This window comes from Corvus cornix, chromosome 1A (assembly GCF_000738735.6).
Source record: "Corvus cornix cornix isolate S_Up_H32 chromosome 1A, ASM73873v5, whole genome shotgun sequence".
NCBI classification, from domain to species: Eukaryota; Metazoa; Chordata; class Aves; order Passeriformes; family Corvidae; genus Corvus; species Corvus cornix.
In genome coordinates this window covers 48,137,277-48,156,285 of record NC_047057.1, presented here as the reverse complement: position 1 = coordinate 48,156,285, position 19,009 = coordinate 48,137,277, and the positions used below count along the sequence as shown (strand labels likewise).

At 41.2% G+C, this 19,009-nt stretch overlaps 1 protein-coding gene across 1 annotated transcript in view; it reads left to right on the top strand.

Moving 5' to 3' along the window:
• Positions 1–93: 93 nt before the first annotated feature.
• PLBD1 (phospholipase B domain containing 1) overlaps positions 94–19,009 on the top strand; it is a 38,881-nt gene continuing 19,965 nt past the window's right edge. Inside the window, exons 1-4 of the mRNA XM_039571038.1 lie at positions 94–224; positions 7,465–7,684; positions 14,131–14,214; positions 16,117–16,255. Of these exons, the coding sequence (XP_039426972.1) occupies positions 143–224; positions 7,465–7,684; positions 14,131–14,214; positions 16,117–16,255 (525 nt within the window). The 5' untranslated portion in view covers positions 94–142. The remainder of the gene's footprint in view (positions 225–7,464; positions 7,685–14,130; positions 14,215–16,116; positions 16,256–19,009) is intronic.

The following is a 19,009-nucleotide window of genomic DNA, read 5'->3' as shown; positions in this document are numbered from 1 at the left end:
CCGTAACCTCCAGCACGGGGCGCCGCGGCCGGGGCGGGCGCCGGAGGAGGCGGGGGCAGCGGCGAGACCTGCCCTGAGCGAGGGAACTTCTTAAAGTCCCGCCGCCTCCCGGCGCTCGGAGGAGGTGCGGGGGAGCGGTGGCATGGCCCGGGCGGGTGGTGGTGGTGCGTGCCGCTGCTGCTGGGCGCTCGTCCTCCTGTGGGCGGCGGCGGGCGGCCGCGCAGGTGAGGCGAGCGGGGTCGCGGGGGGCGGTCAGCCAAAAGCCCCGTCGCCGTCGTGGCGGGACGAAAGGAGGTACCGGCGCTGCCCTGCGAGTGCCCCCAGCCCCGGGCTTGCCAGGCAGTCGGGAGGGGTAGCCCGGCCCGGGCTCTGCTGCGGCTGCGGCAGCGGCAGCGCGGCTCTCCCGGGGGACCGCCGGGCTCCGCGCCCCACCTGGGGCAGCTGCGCCTCCGCCCCGCGCTGCCTGGAACGCGGGTGCGAGGCCGCCGGAACCCCGCACCTCACGGCGGGACCCCGCAGGCCGGGCTGGGTCTGGCCCCCCCAGGGGCTCCTCCGGGAGCACCTCGTGCCCCGGCGGCTGGGCCGGCGCGGCCGTGCCGCCTCGTGGGTGTTCGGTGCCGGCGCTTTCTAAACATCTTCCCCGTTCCCAGGAGGGGTGCCGGGAACCAAACTGAGGATCCAACAGGTGGGAAGTTGCCTTGAGCTCCCAGCCGTGCTGGTTTTCAGTGTCATATGCAGGCACGGGAATCGTTCCGAATGGAGACTCCGTTGTGGTGCTGTGGCCTACAGCATGCTGCAGCTTGTGACTAACAGTTTTAGTGCTACCTTGTGGGTGTAGGTCACGGTCTGTGCTTCAGAACTCACACGGAATCCCAGAACGGTTTGAGTTGGAAGGGACCTTGAGGATCATCTTGTTCCAACCATGCTGCCTCGGGCAGGGACACAGTATCTTGCTCTTGTGCTGCTTTCAGTAAGTTCTGAAGGTTTTAAGGGCTGGATTTGGTGCTTATCTTACATGAATTTCCCAGTTACTGTATTAAGTGCCACAAACCAAGGAGAAATTCACCTAAGAGTTGTTTCAATGAGTGCAAAATATTGTGAGTATATAATTTTGTGGGCAGTCCTACCTCATCTTGCAGACACGAGTTTAAAACTTTACCTGGATTGGCAAAAACTTCAGTTAAGAGAACCAAAGGAAGGGTCAGCTGTGAATTATGCACATATGAATTAATGAAAGGAAGTTTAGGGTATGAGGTAGTTTCAGCTAATGCCCAACTGATTTCTAACATCATAATTGAGTTCTGGTAGAAAACTACAAAGGAGCAAATAGAAGTGCCTTTAGGCTGTTTTAATGGAGTAAATGGCTTTCAACATTGTGAATTGTCTAGATTCCTTCTTTTTAAAAATTGGTTCGTTGTTCTTTAGTGTTTTGAATGCCTTGAAGGTTCTCCATCATACGCTCTGGAAACTGTTTCTAGAGAATGTTCTCTAATATGACTTAAATTGAGGTGCTCTCAGATTAGCGAAGCTATTTGTTGAATGGTTATTTTTCTTTCTCTGGGTGACCTATAGTGGGTACCTGTAACTGTTTTGGCAAATCTGCTGCATTTGCTAAACTTCACTAGTAAGTGTCCTTGTGAACATGAAAACCATACAAGACTGAAACCCTTAATTGATAGTTCACCTTTGAGTACTGCTTTTCTCGGATGTAAGCACAAACCAGGGGATTAGGCTTCAAATAATGACAGGCCTGTTGGAAGCAAATTGAAAAATTACTTAGACCTGAAGTATTTGAGGAAATAGGATAAATTAAGGCCAGTGGAATAGAAAACGCAAATGGCTTCTATTCAGGCAGATCAAGAAAGTATTTACTCCTTTATTTGAAAATTACTGGGCTTCGGGTTAATTTCTTGTGTGGTTTAAGATAATCTCTAAAGAAGCCCTGAAATGCTTAACATTTGTTTTGTAATAGATTCCAGTCATAACTGTATATTGAAATCTCACTTGTTCTTTAGAGTTATACCTTTTTGAAAAAGATAAAAGGATGCTTCTAAAAAAACAAACACATAGATAGGCAGGATCAGAGGAGTGCCACAAAGATGATCAGAGGGATGGAGCACCTCTCCTATGAACACAGACTGAGGGAGCTGGGGTTGTTCAGTCTGGAGAACACTCTGGAGAGAGCTCACTGCAACCTTCCAGTAGCTGGAGGGGGCATATAAAGAGGAGGGAGATTTTATACGGGCATTTTATACTTTTCATATGGGCGTGTAGTGACAGGACAAGGGGCAATGGTTTTAAAATGAGAGAGGGCAGGTTGAGATTAGATACAGGAAGAAATTCTTTATTGCAAGGGTGATGAGCACTGGCACAGGTTACCCAAGTCAGTTGTGGATGTCCTATCCCTGGAAATGTTCAAGGCCAGGTTGGATGGGGCCCTGAGCAACCTGGCCTAGTGAAAGGTGACCCTGGCTATGGTGGGGAGGTTGGAACTAGATAGTCTCTAATGTCACTTCCAACCCTTAACATTCTATGATTCTGTAAAATTTTTAATGGAAAAATAGGTCAAGCTCTTTCAAATTAAAAAAACTGAACAGAAACATCCTTGTTATGATTGATCTGAAATATTTAAATGCTATCCTGTAACGCAACCAGGGGGCTTGTCACCACAAGCCCCGGCGTGCCCTCGGACAGAGGGGACGCAGCGTTGGGCTCCACAGTGTCCTCGCTGGACAGCTCAGTGGAATCAGCGTGAGATGGGTGCGTGCGCTGGCTCCTCCTCAGAGGAAGCACGTCGGGCAGCCGATGGACTAGGCCTGCGGCGGGAGGGGCCTCTGGTATGGGTTCCAACAGGTTTATTTGCGGGAAGGTCCAGGAACCAGAAAAAAGGCTCGAGAAGAATCGGGCACACCCTTTTATGGGGGGGTGGAGCAAGGTGGGGAAAGAGAAAACAACCAATGGAGTACAAGCAGAGGGGAGGATACAATTTTTCAGAACAAATGGGGAAAACAGGGAGGCAGGAGTCACAACAGGGAGCCAATTAATAACTAAGATTGGGAGAACTTTCTGGAACAGGGGGAGGTAACTTAAAATTGGGAACCACCCAGGGGGAGGTAACCTAGACCTCAGTGATCTCGTCTGGTCCGCCTTCTGATCCACTGTCCTGGGTAGGGAAATCCACCCAGTGGATGGCCCTGCTTTGACTGACATTTGATGGTTTCAGCCCGAGAGCGGGCTGAGCCACCCCAACAATGCTGTGATAATATAATCTTTACTACTGAACATTACTTGTAGGGGAGGGTATACTGAAATCAAATGTGCAATTTTGTTTTAGATTTTTTTTTGTATTTTGAAGTGATGCAAAACTAATTTTCAGTGAAATGATATCTTCCCTATTTAGTGGAAAGTTTATAGGCAGAATCTATGGAGAACACCTCTACAAAAAATAGCTTCACATTTGGAAAGCCATAGATAAAAACTAGTAGTTAAATTAAATTAGTAAAATTAGTAGTAAAGGAAACCAGTCGTTTTCATATTAGTAGGAGATGCTCACAATTGTTAATTGAGGTTGTTACATGTGAACTAACCAGTGTTCCATTGCTTGTGAGTTGGTTTGTTTCTCAGACTAAGGAAAAATACGAATGCTATTTCTCACCTCCAGACCCTGTAGTTCTTTCCTCTGCAAGGGAAAGAGTTCTACTAATTTCTTCAATTATGAAGTCCAAGAACCTAACTTGATACATGTATGTTTTAAAAACTTCTTGTACCCGGGAAAGCAAAAGGAAAAGCAGCTGTTGCACATTGCCAAACAAATTTTACTGGCGCTCTTAAGGCATGTCAGGTGTTATTTTTGTAGCTGTAATTTATTTAATAAATATTAGTGATATTAGCTTGTTGGATGGTCTTGGGTCATCTCTGTACTGCTTTTCTTTAATTCCTCATCTTCTCTGTCAATTCTTTTATTGCAAATTACTGCCATTCTTTCATGTCCTCTTCAGCATCTGCTTTCCTTGTGTTTCATCATGTGTCAATCCTCTTAGTATTTCTTTTAATTGCTTGTTTCATATTCTAATGAACATGTATGTATTTCTTCTCTCCTGCTGCCACCAAATAAAAGACAATGAGCAGTTATATTAAAACTTTGGAAGTACCTGTATTGAGCCCAAGAGGCAGAGAACAGATTTGGCATTTCAGCTTGAAACCCAAAGGGACCACTACCACCTCCTATTCATGGCTGAAATATGTTCCTTTTCCCATTATTTAGGGAATAATTTTGACAAAAAGCAGATACTTCTCACTTGCTGTAGAAATTCCAGCACTTCCTCAACTATAGTCCCTGTTTCTGGATCTATCTTTGGCAGAAGGATTGATGTGTCTTCATAAGCAGGCAGTTTGGAGGAGGGCTCCTCCCAGTCCGTACTGTCTGCAGAAGGGAGAAGGAACTGGTTTTTTCCAGGCTTGTTCTGTCATTGCACTTCTGCTTGTCTCTTTTCCACCGCACCGGTGGTTGTGGTGAAACTCTGCACTGCTGATGCTGTGCAGTTCTTCTGGCTGGCTGATGGAGAGGAAGGGTGATTCCACTGGCCTGCCCTATCCCCTGGGATTTTGACTCGTTCATCACAGTAGATGGTGTGTGCTTTGGTGTGTTACTGAGGTTATTCTAAGACACACTGCTGTGGAATAGTTACCGATCAGGCACAGTCTTTTCTGTTTGTCAGAGTCCTAATAGGCTGAGCACTTGGAAGTCTTAACTGTGATGAAAGGATGATTTGTAGGTTCATGAAGACCTTGCAATTGTTTTATATGCAAGAGCTGACCAATATGACTACTGAGATAAGAGGTGCTAGGACCCCTGCCTCACCCTCCAAAAATAAATGTAAAAATTCCAGTATTATTCAATAGGAAGGCTCCTGTTTTTTTCAGAATTCAAACAGGAGTATTTGAAAATGTGCAGGTGCTTCTTGTATATCTGTATTCCATGTTATGCTTCAGTTCTGGATGGCTTTCTTGGTAAAGGCAGTCCTTCTTGTTTAGATGAACACAGAATAAAATTGTAACAGATTAGGTGGTATGAAATGCTTTGATTACCTTGTAGTGTACACAGGTTTATAAGCTTGTAGTTTTAGCTCCAACTGCAAAGTGAAATGAGATGATGAGCCAATGAAAAGAAAAAGCAGTAATGGGAAGTAGTGTTTTCCAGCATTGTTGTTAAACTATGCCTATAATAGCTACCTCAATACTATTCCTTTACAGGTCTCTCAAGGTTTGTTGCAAATTATCCTCTTATTTAGTATTTCCCCTTCCCTTCCATCCTCTTCGAGTCCTGGTTTTCTTCAGTTTAAATTTGTCGTGTAGGGAAGCTGGAGCAGGGCAGACTTCAGGGGTAATTGAAAAGTTTGTTCTGACTTTTGAAAACAGCTCTGCATGTTCATGCTCTGGCAGAGCATAAAACAAAGAAACCCAGCCTGCCGTGTAAGAGTACCTGTGTCAGATAGGTCTGTCTGGCTTTGGCATCCACTTTCTTTTCCAAAGGAAAGCAACAGCTATTTTGCTTTAGGCAGACACATTGTATCTGACATACCTATTTAGTTTGCAGGCACTAATAGCAATACCCAGCTGCCCTGGTTCCTCTTGACTTCCAGCCACGTCTCCACAGCCTCCCAAAGAGAAGGAAAGATGGTCATGTTTTGTCTTACTTTGTTCTTGCTCTTTTTACACATTCCTCAACATCTTTGTTTACTGTGCAAGTAGCCTGTCTCTCCTCTACCCTGCAATGGCCGTCTTGGTTGGAATCAGCCTTCCCGTTTACTGCTAGACAGGCAAGATGTGTTCTGCTCTGACCCCTTGCATCACTCTCTCACAGAAGCTCCTTTTCCCTGACTTTTTTGGTATGTAAGCTCTAGCTTTGTAAGGTGGCCTTTGGCTTTCATCAGTGATGATCCTTATCAGCCTATGCGTCTGTTTATGGTTTTTTCAGTCTGTGTGATTCTCATGTCTACCTTTAACCTTAAGTAGAAATGACTGCATCTATTGCTAGAAGATAGTTAAGGAGACAGCAGAAGACTAAGCTCATAGCTGCTTGAAGAGTTACTGGAAGTCCATCATGTCTTAGTCCTTTAAATAGCCTCAGTACCTGGCAGATGAAAAACATGTTTTTAAACACTGTGTTCCAAGTCCCTGAAGTTACTTCATCTCTAAATAGACTCAAGTAACAACTTGTGTTCATAGAATGTCGAAAAAGCAGAGTTCTTTCACTACTAAAATTCTGGTTCTGACAATGCATTTTCTGTTCCCATGAGAAGTGTCTCCAGTACATCATGAAGACTGATCTGGTGCACAGTGTACGAAGCCTAGCTGGAGGTTGGTAACAAGTGGTATATACCAGTGCTTCATACTGGTCAGCACCTTCCTTGATGACCTCAATGATGGGGCAGAGTGTACCCTTGACAGGTCTGCTGATGATGTGCCAGAGGGCTGTGCAGCCATTCAGAAGGGCTGTTGAGGAATTTATCCCTTAAAACTTTTCAAATAATTCTGAGAAATCTGACATTTGATTTTTTTAAACTCTTCTCACTTACAGTACTGTAGTACTGATTTGATCACTCATGAATAGAGAGCTGATGTAATCACAGCCCATCTTAGGGAAGATTCAATTAGAATTGTAGGATGTGGAACTTTATTGATTTTGTTGTTATTTGTTTGGTGGTTTGGTTCTTTTTTTTCAGAAAGCAGTTTACCTTGCTCTTTGTTCTTCGGTTTTGCAGGATTGAAACACAAGTAATCAAGAGTGTTTCTTAAAACAGCGGTCCATGTGGAACTCTGAGCAATCTAACGCCCTTCCTTCCTGTCATTTCATGCTTGGGATCGATTCTATCTCAGATGGATGGCAGACATTGTGTATCTTGTAAAGGACTGCATACCTCTTACGCTTTTGTCTTTAAGATTGTGACCCACTGAGTCCTAGTGCTTCTGTTATGCCACCTCCAGGATTAGTTGCCCAGATAGTCAATGTAGAAAACTTTTGCTAGTTTTTGAATCTTTAAGTGGAAAATTAAGTCAACAGTAGTTTATAATCCTTTGCAGTTGCTAAGGCATGCTGTCTCCTAAAGTAGATTTCAGTAAGATTTGTATAGATTGTCTTCTGGGCCGGGTAAGGAAATACTTTTCAGAGTTTTATGTTAACACTCAGCTATGTTGGAGCTGTACACTGAAAGAGTTGTAGATAACTTCCAGAAGAATAACACGAGAATGTTTAACTGTGAGCTTTTGTAAAACTCCAGTTAGTTCTCATGCCCTTTTTTAGTACATTAACATTAGTGTTGATCTCTGTAGTAGAACTAAGCCTGATGGAAAGCTATAAAATTAACTTTCTAAATTGCTAAAATACTGTCTTGACATTTCAGTATTGCACAGGAAACATTTACTTATGTTTGTTTCCCTTATCCTCTTTCTTCTCCACCACAGAACTCCGCTATGCAACTGTGTACTGGAATAGAGCTGAAAAAATACTTCAGGTCAGGAATATGCTGGACAGGAGTGGAGATGCTTATGGCTTCTACAACAACAGTCTACAGACTACAGGCTGGGGAGTTCTGGAGATCAGAGCAGGCTATGGTACTCAGACCTTAAGCAATGAAGATATTATGTATGTTGCTGGCTTCTTGGAAGGCTATCTCACAGCTCCGTAAGTACCTCAGGAAGCAACTCAATTCACGACACTTCCAGTGGATATCTGTATTTGTGAAGTTTTTTTGTTTGCTTTCATTTCCCTAAATTCCTGTCCATTTAAACATTTTTCAGCTGTATGCTGTTCTTTTAATTAGTAGCAGGTACAAAGTATAGCTTCTTCATTATGGGATCAGGATGTGCTCTCCCCTTCTCATCCTGCAGGCTCTCCCAACACTTTGGTGAGATAGATGAGTTCTATATTTGTATTACTGGTTAAGTATTGTAATCACAAAATAATGTATGTGTAAAGAAGTGCATAAGGAGTAGCAAAAAGTGTAGTTATTTCCCCAGCCAGTAGTTAGATGACTGATGAGGCAGTTGAGAGCAGATCAGGGAGAAATGTTGGTTGCAAGGTCTGCAGGGCTTCCTTAAGGACCTTTTTTAGCAAATACTGTCAAGAAACTGCCGGGGAGCAGATAGTGAAACTTGACAGCATGGGGAGTTGTCTTGACCAACTTAAATAAAATATACACTGTAGGCCTGAAGGCAGACTGGGGTATGTCTAGAAGGGTGAGTATTGTCCTGAAAGCCCTGAGGGGCTGCGCCTTTCCCACACTGCACATCTATGAAAAGTGACAGAATTTTGTACTTGTTACAAATCCAGTGCAGGGGTTTTTTTCTAAAATAAACAAAAAAGTCCATAACCCCAAACAGTAGCCAACCAAAAACAATAGCCAACCAAAAAAATTAACCAAACTTTGTTCTTTCATTGACCAAGCTGGAAGACAGAATGACACTATGAAATACTCTCTGCTAGAAGATGGCAGATCTAGGTTGGACTTGATGATCTTAAGGGTCTTTTCCAGCCTAAGAGATTCTATGACTCTCTAAAGCTAGTGATAATAGCTGAGAACATGACATGTGACTTGTTACTGAACAAGCTCCATCTTTTGTTCTATCAGCATAGTCATAGGAAAAGAAAAATTCCAAAATTCTGATGCCTGGCTGGGAAATGGTTGGGAGAGGTTTGTGATGGCTGCTTGTGATGTGACTTTTTGGCTTCACAAACTTTGCTTTCAGAACACTGAAATAAATACCCATAGGCTATGTTGAACAGGCCACCAAGGGAAGGTTGTCTGCTGACCATTTGTCAGATACAGCTGCTGGACAAGATGATATTCATTTAATTAGTAAGATATTTTAAGATCAGTTAATATTTATGGATAGTTCTCTGAGCATATGATAAATGTGACTCTCTAGTGGGGTTTGTTGATGAGGCACCTAGGTCTCTGGAAGTGTATAAGGGAAATTCAATAAAGTAATACTTGTCAATAACAAAACACTTCTGTGAGAGGAAAGGAGTCTTAAAGTTCATAGTGCACAACCTGTACTCCAAGATGGGAAAGGAAATGAAGTACATGAAAGATCTGAATGTATATTGTTGGATTATTCGGTGTGAGAGGTTACTGCCTTGCACTATTCAGTCAGTTTATGTAAACTGTCCCTGAATCTGGGGAATGCTAGCATTACATTTAGAATATTGTTCAAATTGGGTATTGTTCAACAGGTTTTTTTTCCTAAGGCTTTACCTAGGTATATTAATCAATAGGTGGTTAAGCTTTTGTCATACTACAGGTAGCCCAGTCTGTGCTAAGCTTGATTAGATGGCAAATAGTGCTCTAGCAGGAACAACTCAAACCCTGTTCCTCTTCTGCCTCCACAATAGATTTATGTGTCTTCCTGGGTTTTAAGCAAACTTAAGTATATGTCTGTTCCTTTAAATGTGGTTTGAATGTGAAAGTGTCTACAGGGATTTATCTGCTGTCTTATTCTAGGCTAAATTTTAAAGGAAGGAGATTTTCTCCTTTTTTTTTTTTTTTTTTTTTTTTTTTTTTTCCCCTACATGCGTGTTAAGTGAAGATTCATGGGAGTGAAATTATCCAAGTTATTCTGCTCAAGGCTTTTGCCTTCTCCAGGTCATATGCTTACTGAGGTGAGGTTGGTTCCTAGCCCTGGCTGCTCTTACTCTAGGGCTAGCAGCTCCAGCACTAAGTGGCCCTTTGTAAAGAACTGGATATAGAAGAATTAGTAACGAACAGAAGTGAAGCTGAGTGTTTGTATTAAAGTGGAAAAGTAGGGCTTGAGACTTAGGCTTTTAAGCAAAGTGGGAAATTCAACTGTTTTAAAGGAGATTAAGTGTGAGAGTGGGTTAAGATGCAAAACCAGAAGTAGCCGAAGCCTTTCTTTTCTGGGGAAACTTTTTGATAAAATCCACAGAGAATTCTCTGACAAAACCTGAAAATGCTTGCTATGAATAAAATTAGTATCAAATATTATAGATACCATCTGAATCGAATTTTTTTGGCTATTTCTTTGCCCTATTGCCCATCTGTAACTGAAGCGCAAGCGTATTTCTCACTGGGGGTTGCAAATATAAGTTTTTTCTGTCAGGTTGTGTAAAGCTATTTTGGATAAAGAGGGCTTCTCCAGAAGCTGAGAATACCTTTTGAAAATGTTTCACATAAGGAGCAGAGATGAAATAGGGATGTACTTTCTTGACCCTTGATAAGAGAGAGAACCTATTATTTGAGGTTTTAGCTGCATGACCTCGGTGGGTTTTTATTTGGCAAACTGCAACTAATGAATCCTTTTATAGACTGTGCAATTTCCTAAATTGCAGAAGTGAGAACCCACTAAGGCTGCAGATGTTAAGATTGCACTCAGAACTCTATTTCTCCTTCATCTTGCCTAGAATGTAGAGAATCCTAATTAACATGCTGGCAGATAGATGTTCTATCTATGGGACAGTTAAACAAGTCTTCTGAAGTAAAACTGGGAGATAGCCTTTCTCAATCTGTAACTTTATTCCCATCAGACTGCCTGGCCCATTTAGGCTGTCTTCAGGGAAACTCTAGCACCATCACAACTTTCCTTAGAGAAGGTGTCCCTAAACACTCTCATTCTACTTTTGCACACATTGGTGCCCACAGCTCATCCTTCTTTTTGAAGTTCTTGGTAAGAACAAGGGAGAGTGTAGGTATGTGTTTAGCTTTGGGGAAGGCTTTATTTGCATTGTCAGCCACTTAGCTGCTGGAGTGAAGACTCTTGTGTGACTTACCTGTACAAGCACCTCAGGTGGTTCAGGCAGAGCCTTCCAATGTGAAAACATTGGTGTGCTTGGTAATTGAAGAGCCTTTTAGTACATGGCTACCTCTAGTCTGAACAACTCCAAGGTCTCCAGCTGTCTTGCATCCATATGCAGTAAAGACTCCATGAAGCAGACCCAGAGTGGCTCTTTGCAGAAATCCTAGAAGTCCTACTAGAAGAGCTCCAATGTGATGAACTGATAGGAAGGAGATGTTGGTGTCTGAACCCATGTTGAAGTACAGCTTCCTGCAGAAGCTGTTGGATGAGCAGGAGCTCCAACTTGACAGTGCCTGCAATTTGGAGACCTTCAGGAATTCTCAGCTAGCTCAGATCTCACATTACTCCTAGGGCATGAAGGAGAGTTTCCAGACACAGGTAGGCCCTTAACATGTAAGCAAAAGAGTGACGAAGTATCTCTCTTAAAAGTATATGCCTTGCCTATAGTAGGAACCTAAACAGACTGTAAAATAACCAGATTTTAAAAAAATCAAAATATGAAACATGCTAGAACTGTTTTATCTTGGATTACTGGGGAAGAATTAATCTCAGCTCTAATGGTATAGGTCAGTGGTAGAAAAAGCAATAGTCAGACCAGTTCTCCAGTGATGGAAATGTAAGTCTTCTCTACAACATGCTTCATCTTTCTAGTGTTGACACTTGATTCAGAGTATAAGAGTATCTGTATGTTTTTAAAATGCATAGTTAGATGTTGGACAAATTGAATCCTAGTGCCCGTAGCATCTGGAGATCCAGACACTTTTATCCCAAATCTCTCACCTTTCTGTAAAGTCCAGTCATATCATCCAGCCAAGTTATTTGCTCTGGCTTTCTTAGGTATGAAATTCCTTTCCCCATTTCTAACAGAGGCCTGACTTGACTTAGTGGCAGAGCATATCCAAATCTGTGACATTGTTTTAAATCAGTTCCAATTGGGACATGCCAGGTGCCTAAAATCTGAAGCAACATTAATTTTACTCTTTCCTCATAAAGCCTCAACTGACCTGAGTTCTGTCATCTTCCTCACTAATTTAAAGAAGGAGGACTCTGCTTTTCTGGTTTTAGACTTGGAATTCTTGTCCCGGATTTGCAATTGCCTTGTGTTTGGCCTTAGATGTAATTGCAAAGCCTTACTGTAGTGATCCAATTTAATTCAGAGAATAATGCCCTTACAAAACGCACAAGCCATGCACATAGAAGCTTTGTTAAAGCAAAAAATGCCGGAGAGAGTAACTGGGGGAAAAATTCTTGATAACCTTGGTCATTAAAAAAAAAAATCAATTCCAGGAATTGTCTGTCCTCTGTTAGCAAGTAAAAGAGTGAAAGCCATTAAAGAAGGTGTTTTCAGTCACATGATTCTGAACTAACCCAGTCTCTGCATCAGTCATGACAGCTTAAAGATACTACTGCTGTAAAATCTGCCTTGTGTTGCATCATCTTTGAGTGCAAAATAGAGAGTAGAGCTGATGGTTGAGTCTGGAAGCCTGATCATTTGTCCTGGCCTAGGCAGCGGTTAGGCCAGGATTCTAGCTGGATTTTATCTTCCTCATCTGGCTCTAATCCCTAAATGATCATCTGCCAGATGGACCAACTCATGCTATTTGCTCCTCTTTAGTGACACGAGAGCTGTGATTTCTAGTATGGAGTATGTCATGCTCTAGTTCCCTTCCTAAAATTTCTTGGGATTTTTGTTTGCCAAATTCTCTGTGAATATGCAGGGGTGGAGAATATTGATATGTTTCTCCAACTTTCTTGCTGTCTTCAAGAAGTAGGTTATGATTATTATTTTTGTAGTCTTGAGTTACATGGGAGACAGGAAGCTCTAGAACTAAAATTAGTGCTGGAGCTGCAGTTTTGTGAAAAATGTAATGGTGCAAAGCTGTTGAATGCTCCCCACTTGTCCCAGCACCTCCCTTCCACAACCTAATTCAAACTACAAATAAAAATAAACCACATTTTTGCTGGGTTAGTGTTATGCCTGAATGTGTGAGACAATTGGATTTGATTGTCAGAATGGTACCAGAGCTGAGATAAGAAGCAGCAGGATCATGGTATCAAGTTCATTCAGTTGTCTGGGAGTGGGACAGAAAGAGGGGAGAAGGTCAGTGAATGATTCTTTAATCATCAGCAAACCGTTCCATCATCTGTTTACATTCTCTAATTATGCCCTGTGGGAAACTGGGAAGAACGCCTGTCTGCATCCCTCCTGGAGAAAGCTGCCCTCATAAGTTTCACTATAGGAATTCTGTTCTGCTGGCATGTGCTTTCCTTGAGGCTAGTATCTGTTTCTCAGTGCTGTTTTCTTTCTCTCAGCGCTTGGTAGGAGATAAGTGTACTGATGACTGATGTAATTCTATCTCTCAGCTCCAGACCTCAGAGAAACAATTCTCTGCTGATGTCCCTTTTTTTTAAAAAATTTAATCAGCGACTGAAAAAAATGTTGGTTGAGTTTGACTCACATCAAGAAATGTTGAAGTTTTGTTTTGGCTTGGATCAGACAGTTACATTTCACCTAAAATGGAAGGGTGACTTTAATTTTGGGCTTGTGATCGTTTCTGACAGTTGATTTCATCTTGCAGAACTTCACTTCAAGAAAACAAACAAGAAAGCCCTAACCAACCAAGCAACAAAACCCTTTGAACTTCTGTTTCTAATATTTAATGTGGATAAAACAGCTAACTGAATTCAACAACAGGAAAAATCACAAGAATTTTGGTCTCCGTAAAAGCTGAATCTATTTAGGGCTGCCATGAGTGGGAGTTCCTGTGGTAACATGTAGGATCATCTTACACACACTTAGAAATGGAGATATTTAGCTTAAGCAGAAAGGAACATGGTTAATGGCAAGTAAGACCTGCTAGATATGCTGAAATTCTCTCTCTGAAGAGTGAGATTAACTGAATCACCAAATAATATTACCTTCACCTCTGTGGGTTTTTTGATTCCGAATAGAATAGCTCTCCAGAAAACTATTTTTGTTGTGCTTAAATGAATGTGCTAATGCTTTCAAGATGCTTCTGGCCTACACATATTCCCTGAATGTGAAATTTTGCTGTGAAGTAGTTCAGTCTCATTCTTGCTTATCTTCTTTCCATTGTGCAGCAGTTTGAGTAGGCATTAGCAAAGTAATTTATTTTAAGTCAACTTTTAACAATCCTTTTGTGTTACTTTTGCTATTTGTCATACACTGGAGTATTTTCTGTGAGTAGGAAAAGCTTACTTTGTGTACTGTGTTGCTTGTCTGTCAAGGCATGTTGATTAACTGGTTGGTAAATAGAAGATGCAGAGGAATAACTCCTGTTACTCTTGTTCTTTCAGGCAGATGTATGACCATGCTGCAAATATGTATCCACAGCTAATTAAAACTCCCACCATTCGAAGTGGAGTTCAGAATTTTATGGGGTATGTATTTATTTGCTAAAAATAAATCAGTTAAGACTTGGGGTTGGAGGATGACAGAATTTTCAAGCTTTTTTTATTCTCTTCCTTATGGGCTGAGGAAAATATATGCTTCCCTTCCCTCTGATTGAATGCCATTATTATAAAAAGAAATTCTAAATATACACAAAGAAGTGCATATACCCTTCCCTAATTCTGATTGTTTCAAAGAAATGTTTAAAACCATTGCTGCCGGAGGGCGTGGATAATGTCAATGAATTCTGAAGGTCATTCTAGTAAAACTATTTTTTTGAAAAGCTGATATTTTCAATGTTACACTGAATGGCGGTCTCCTGGCACCTTAATCTTTTTAGCATTGTGTATCCTTTCCTTCTTCTGTTAGGTTAATATTTTATTCTACTACTAATATAAATTCTGTTATAATCACAAAAGTCCTGATTCACTTTTCTCTTTAGCTGTAAAAATCAAAAGTAATTCTGCTTGAATAGTGCAGCTACACTGGTGGGGCAACTAGAAGTAGGAGAAGAACCAGGTCAGGTACTGGGAAACTCAGCTGTGATTACCAATTATTTTAATCTCCTTAGACCTGTGGTTTTTTCCATCACAAATACTTTTGTGAAATGGTCACTTATGGGGACTGTTTTTTTCCGTCTTTGCCTTGTCTTGCCCTTTCCATAAGGGGTTATATATCTGACTAATTCTGTTATTGGTGTGCATGTATAAAGTTGATTGGTTTTAGCTTATCCAAAAAATAGAACAAAAAATCTTAGTGCTCCCTTGCTATCATTATTCAGCATTGCTCTGCACTTCCTAGGGAGAGAAATGGGATAGCTACCGTATCAATGTGTATGTGTTTTTTTCTAGAAAGACACAGCATGGCAGCTGTATTTCCCAAGATGCATTGTTGGATGAAGGGGGACAATACTAGGTGGCCTTGTATTGTTTTTCTATTGCCTCTATCCTCAACTCCTGCATTACTGCTTTACTTCATAGCAGTTTTGCAATGTGGGTTGCTGTGTTATCTTGGAAGTCCTTAGCCCTAAATGCTCTGATCACATCCCTATTTCCTTGGACATACTTCTTGCATCTTGTTGCTTCTAGAAAGCTAACTCTGGTTGGTTTTATCACTCATATACTGCTGGAAGAGTTTGTTTCCTTTACAGGTTTGTCCTATTTTGCTACTTTACATAGTGCTGAATGCATAGATACAGGAGGATGGAAGAGGCCAGCATCTGGTCCTCATTTCCTGTGGTTCTTTTGTGGCCCTTTGTGCATAGCAAAAGAAAATTCTGAGAGATCCTTACAATGTTGCTGGCTCTTACCCTAGGGTCTGTTCAACTTGTCTTGCCTCATGCTCTAAACCTGGGTGATTTGGCTCTTGACTGGATCTGGCACAGGGTACAGTTGTTTGGCCTCCCACCTGTAACTCAGAGGAGCATAGACGTGGTTCTCAGGCAGCATTTGAGCACCACCAGCAGAAAGCCTTCATTGCACTTGAACCTGGGGGAGAGAAGGAGGCTCTTCAAATGTCAATCTATTTTTAGTCTTAAATAGGCATTTAAAAGGGAATGGTTCATCTGACCTATCAAATGCTTGTTTCCCTTTACTGACTGTATGGGAATGCTAGATCTGCTGTAGCAAAGTCCCCCACAAACAGGGAGTCCAACTCTTTCTTTGACACTAAAATCTGGTAGAGGCACATGATTGTAGGGTATTTTGCCTAAGTCTGAACATTTACACTTGGAGGATATAATGTTTATATCTTCAGGATTTCCAAAGCATGATTTGCCTCAAATCTCTAGTAAAACTGGACCATCTGGGTCATAATGTATTTGTCCCTTCCCTGCATTATCAATTATACTCAAAAAAACCCAAGAAAACCCCAACCTGTTTGTTCCTCTGCAGGAAGCAAGATCAATGGACAAGACAACAAATCAGAAATAATAAGGATGACCCATTTTGGAGACATGCTGGCTATATTATTGCACAGTTGGATGGTCTGTACATGGGAGCCCTCGAGTGGGCTAAACTTCATAAGCGAACAGTAAGACTACTGCACCTCTTTTTCAGTAGCTGGGGCTGGGATGTCAGTGGACAAACATGAGAGAAGGGGATCTGCTTTCTAAAAATAAAAAACAAAAGTAGGATACTTAGTAGCAAGTACTCGTTCTGCATGCCATTCTGCAAAATCTTTAGTGACTCTTCAGTGTAGATACTGTGACTGAGCACTCAGGTCATGTAACCACAGATTCTTCATAAGGGACTTGGAACCCTGGACATTCGTGTGCTGGTTATGTTGGGGGTGGCTTTTGCATCCCTGTGAATGTTGGAAGGACAGACACTTCTAAAGTGCTCGTTGGTGTCACTTTACAATTGTTATTAAGCAAATGACCCTTTAGGTGTAAAGAGTGCCTGTAACAGCATGAATCAGCATGTAGGGAATGCATTAAAGCTTTCATTCTTATTTCCAAGCATTAGATTTCAAATCTTAAAAGCCTTTCTGTTTTAGTGTATGTTTTACTTTACTAAATGACTTCTCCTTTTCTGTCTTTAAGTCTCAAAAATTTATGGTTACAAAAGATATGGTCTGTGGCAGGTCAGATGGAATAGGTTTGGGGGTTTTGTTTGGTGGTGGTTTCGTTGCCTTTTTTTTTTTTGTTTGTTTGTTTTTCTAATTTTTCTTCAATTGCAATTAGATTTGTATTCCAGATCGTCAGCTTGTATAATAGCAGAACTCCTTTAACTCCAGTAGAGGTATGGCAATTATAATGCTGTCCAAAGGTCTAATACCTAATAGGCTTTTCAGTGTGAGAGGAAGGACTTGAATAATTGTAGTTGACTGTTTTACCTGGGTTAACCATACCAAGAATTTTGAGAAGTTGGAAGTCCTGAATTATAAGCAATTGCATTTTAGTAAAGTGTACATCTTTCTTGTATAGAAGTCACTTTGGGGCTTTCATGAATGGGGAGCCAGCTCAAACTGGAAAAAAAGAAATGTGTTCATAATAGTAATCCATCTTGAGGGACTTGAGTTTGTAGGGGAAAACACTAGAAACCTTGACTTTTTAGGAAAAGAGCACACTAATTGCCTTTCATAACTCCTGTATCTGAAGAGCCCTGTCAAGCTCACCAGGTTGTTGGTTTTTTTGCTGCTTCAGAATCTTTTAGATTCATGTGGGGGGAAGGGAAAAGTGCTGGTTTGTGTCGGAGTTATTTCTTTGTAATAGGCATGTCCTGCCTGCGCGGTGTGTTCCCTGATGCTTGCTTATTTAACTGTGCATTTGATACTAAGAAGCACTGACCTCTGAAGTGTCTGAATAATTTTTATCCTGTTTTTAGAGATCTCCCCGGCATGTCTGTAAAAAAATGGTGCATTTAGTGAAAGTTTAGATATGTGGTTCAGGCAGAAATATTTGTCTCCTCCATTCTTGAATTATATGCAGGAAATTTTTTTTTTTTTTTCTTTCCTCAAATGTGCTTGCAGCAATTGGTGGGATTAATTTTGGCTGTTTTCCATGCCAGTCACAATTTTAGCTTTGGACATTATTACCGATGTTGAGATGCATATACTTTTATTCAAAGCAGAAATGTTCACCTTGTGTGTATTTCTTACTTGCAGTGGTGCTGCTGTTTCCTCTCTTTGCCACAGCCAGTAAGTTAGCATCAGTCCTTACCTTTGAGTACGTTTTGGACAGCTGCTCTTGCAGCTAGGTCCTTGGTTTTCCTTGGCATCAAAATGATACCTGACAGTTCTGTAAAAGTACAGGAAGTTCATTTTGTTGGATACCATGATACTTCTTAAGTACTTTTGGGAGATTAGGCTACAACTGTGTACACATACTTAACTGCTGTTAGGATCTCCTTCAGGAAGCAGAGCTGGAAGACTATCGCTCTGAGCTTACATGGGTAATAAAAACAGGTGCAGATGCAAAGTTCCAGGCTTTGACACATGCATTTATCTGAGAATCAGCCCAGCTTCTGTAAACTATTAGCACTTAAAAGCCCCAACTAAACTCACAAACCAACCAAACAAGCAAAACCACCACTAGTATCTTCCTTATTCCTTGGGATTAAAGAAATCCACCATCCAAAGATAGGTAAATAAATCCACCTAATTGATGATTTTTTTCTTATTTTTAAGTATTGTACTTTGGTTCAATTAACCCAATTGTTTTGATATTTTTTTGGACAACAACTCCAGCAATAAGTATTTACTTTTCTGTTACTCAGTTCTCACCTTAAAATAAAACAAAGACATTTCTTACTGAAAGTCTCGGTAACAAATTCTGCATGTTTTTAAAAACAAATCTCATTCCTATTGCACGTTTTCCTTAGTGCTTTGAAAGTCTCTTCTTACCTCTTTCCTTTGGTAGATACTGTTTTGTTTAATTGAAAAAAAAATCCTTTCCATGTGTTTGTCTTTGGATTATCATCATCGGGAGCAAGTTGATCTTTTGATCTCTACTAGTTCAGTAGTTTGAATTCATGATGGTAATGAACATCAGAAATACTAAAAATACCTGCTGTGTGAATTTGCTGTTTTTCTTTTCCTTTTTTTACCCACACCCAAACAAAACAAAAGAAATCCCCCAAAACCCAAACAAAATCAAGCCAAGACCCAACATGTGACAGTCTTTGTTTTGTTGCGTGATGTTCTGATGTTCTACTTGCTGTTGGGAAAGCTGTGTGACTTCTGAATTCAACTGATTATTCTCTATTATGTAGAGGGCAATTGTTCCCACTGTCTTAAGCTTAAAATAAGAATAAATGCTGTAGAAGAAAGGCTGGGAAGCTTTTC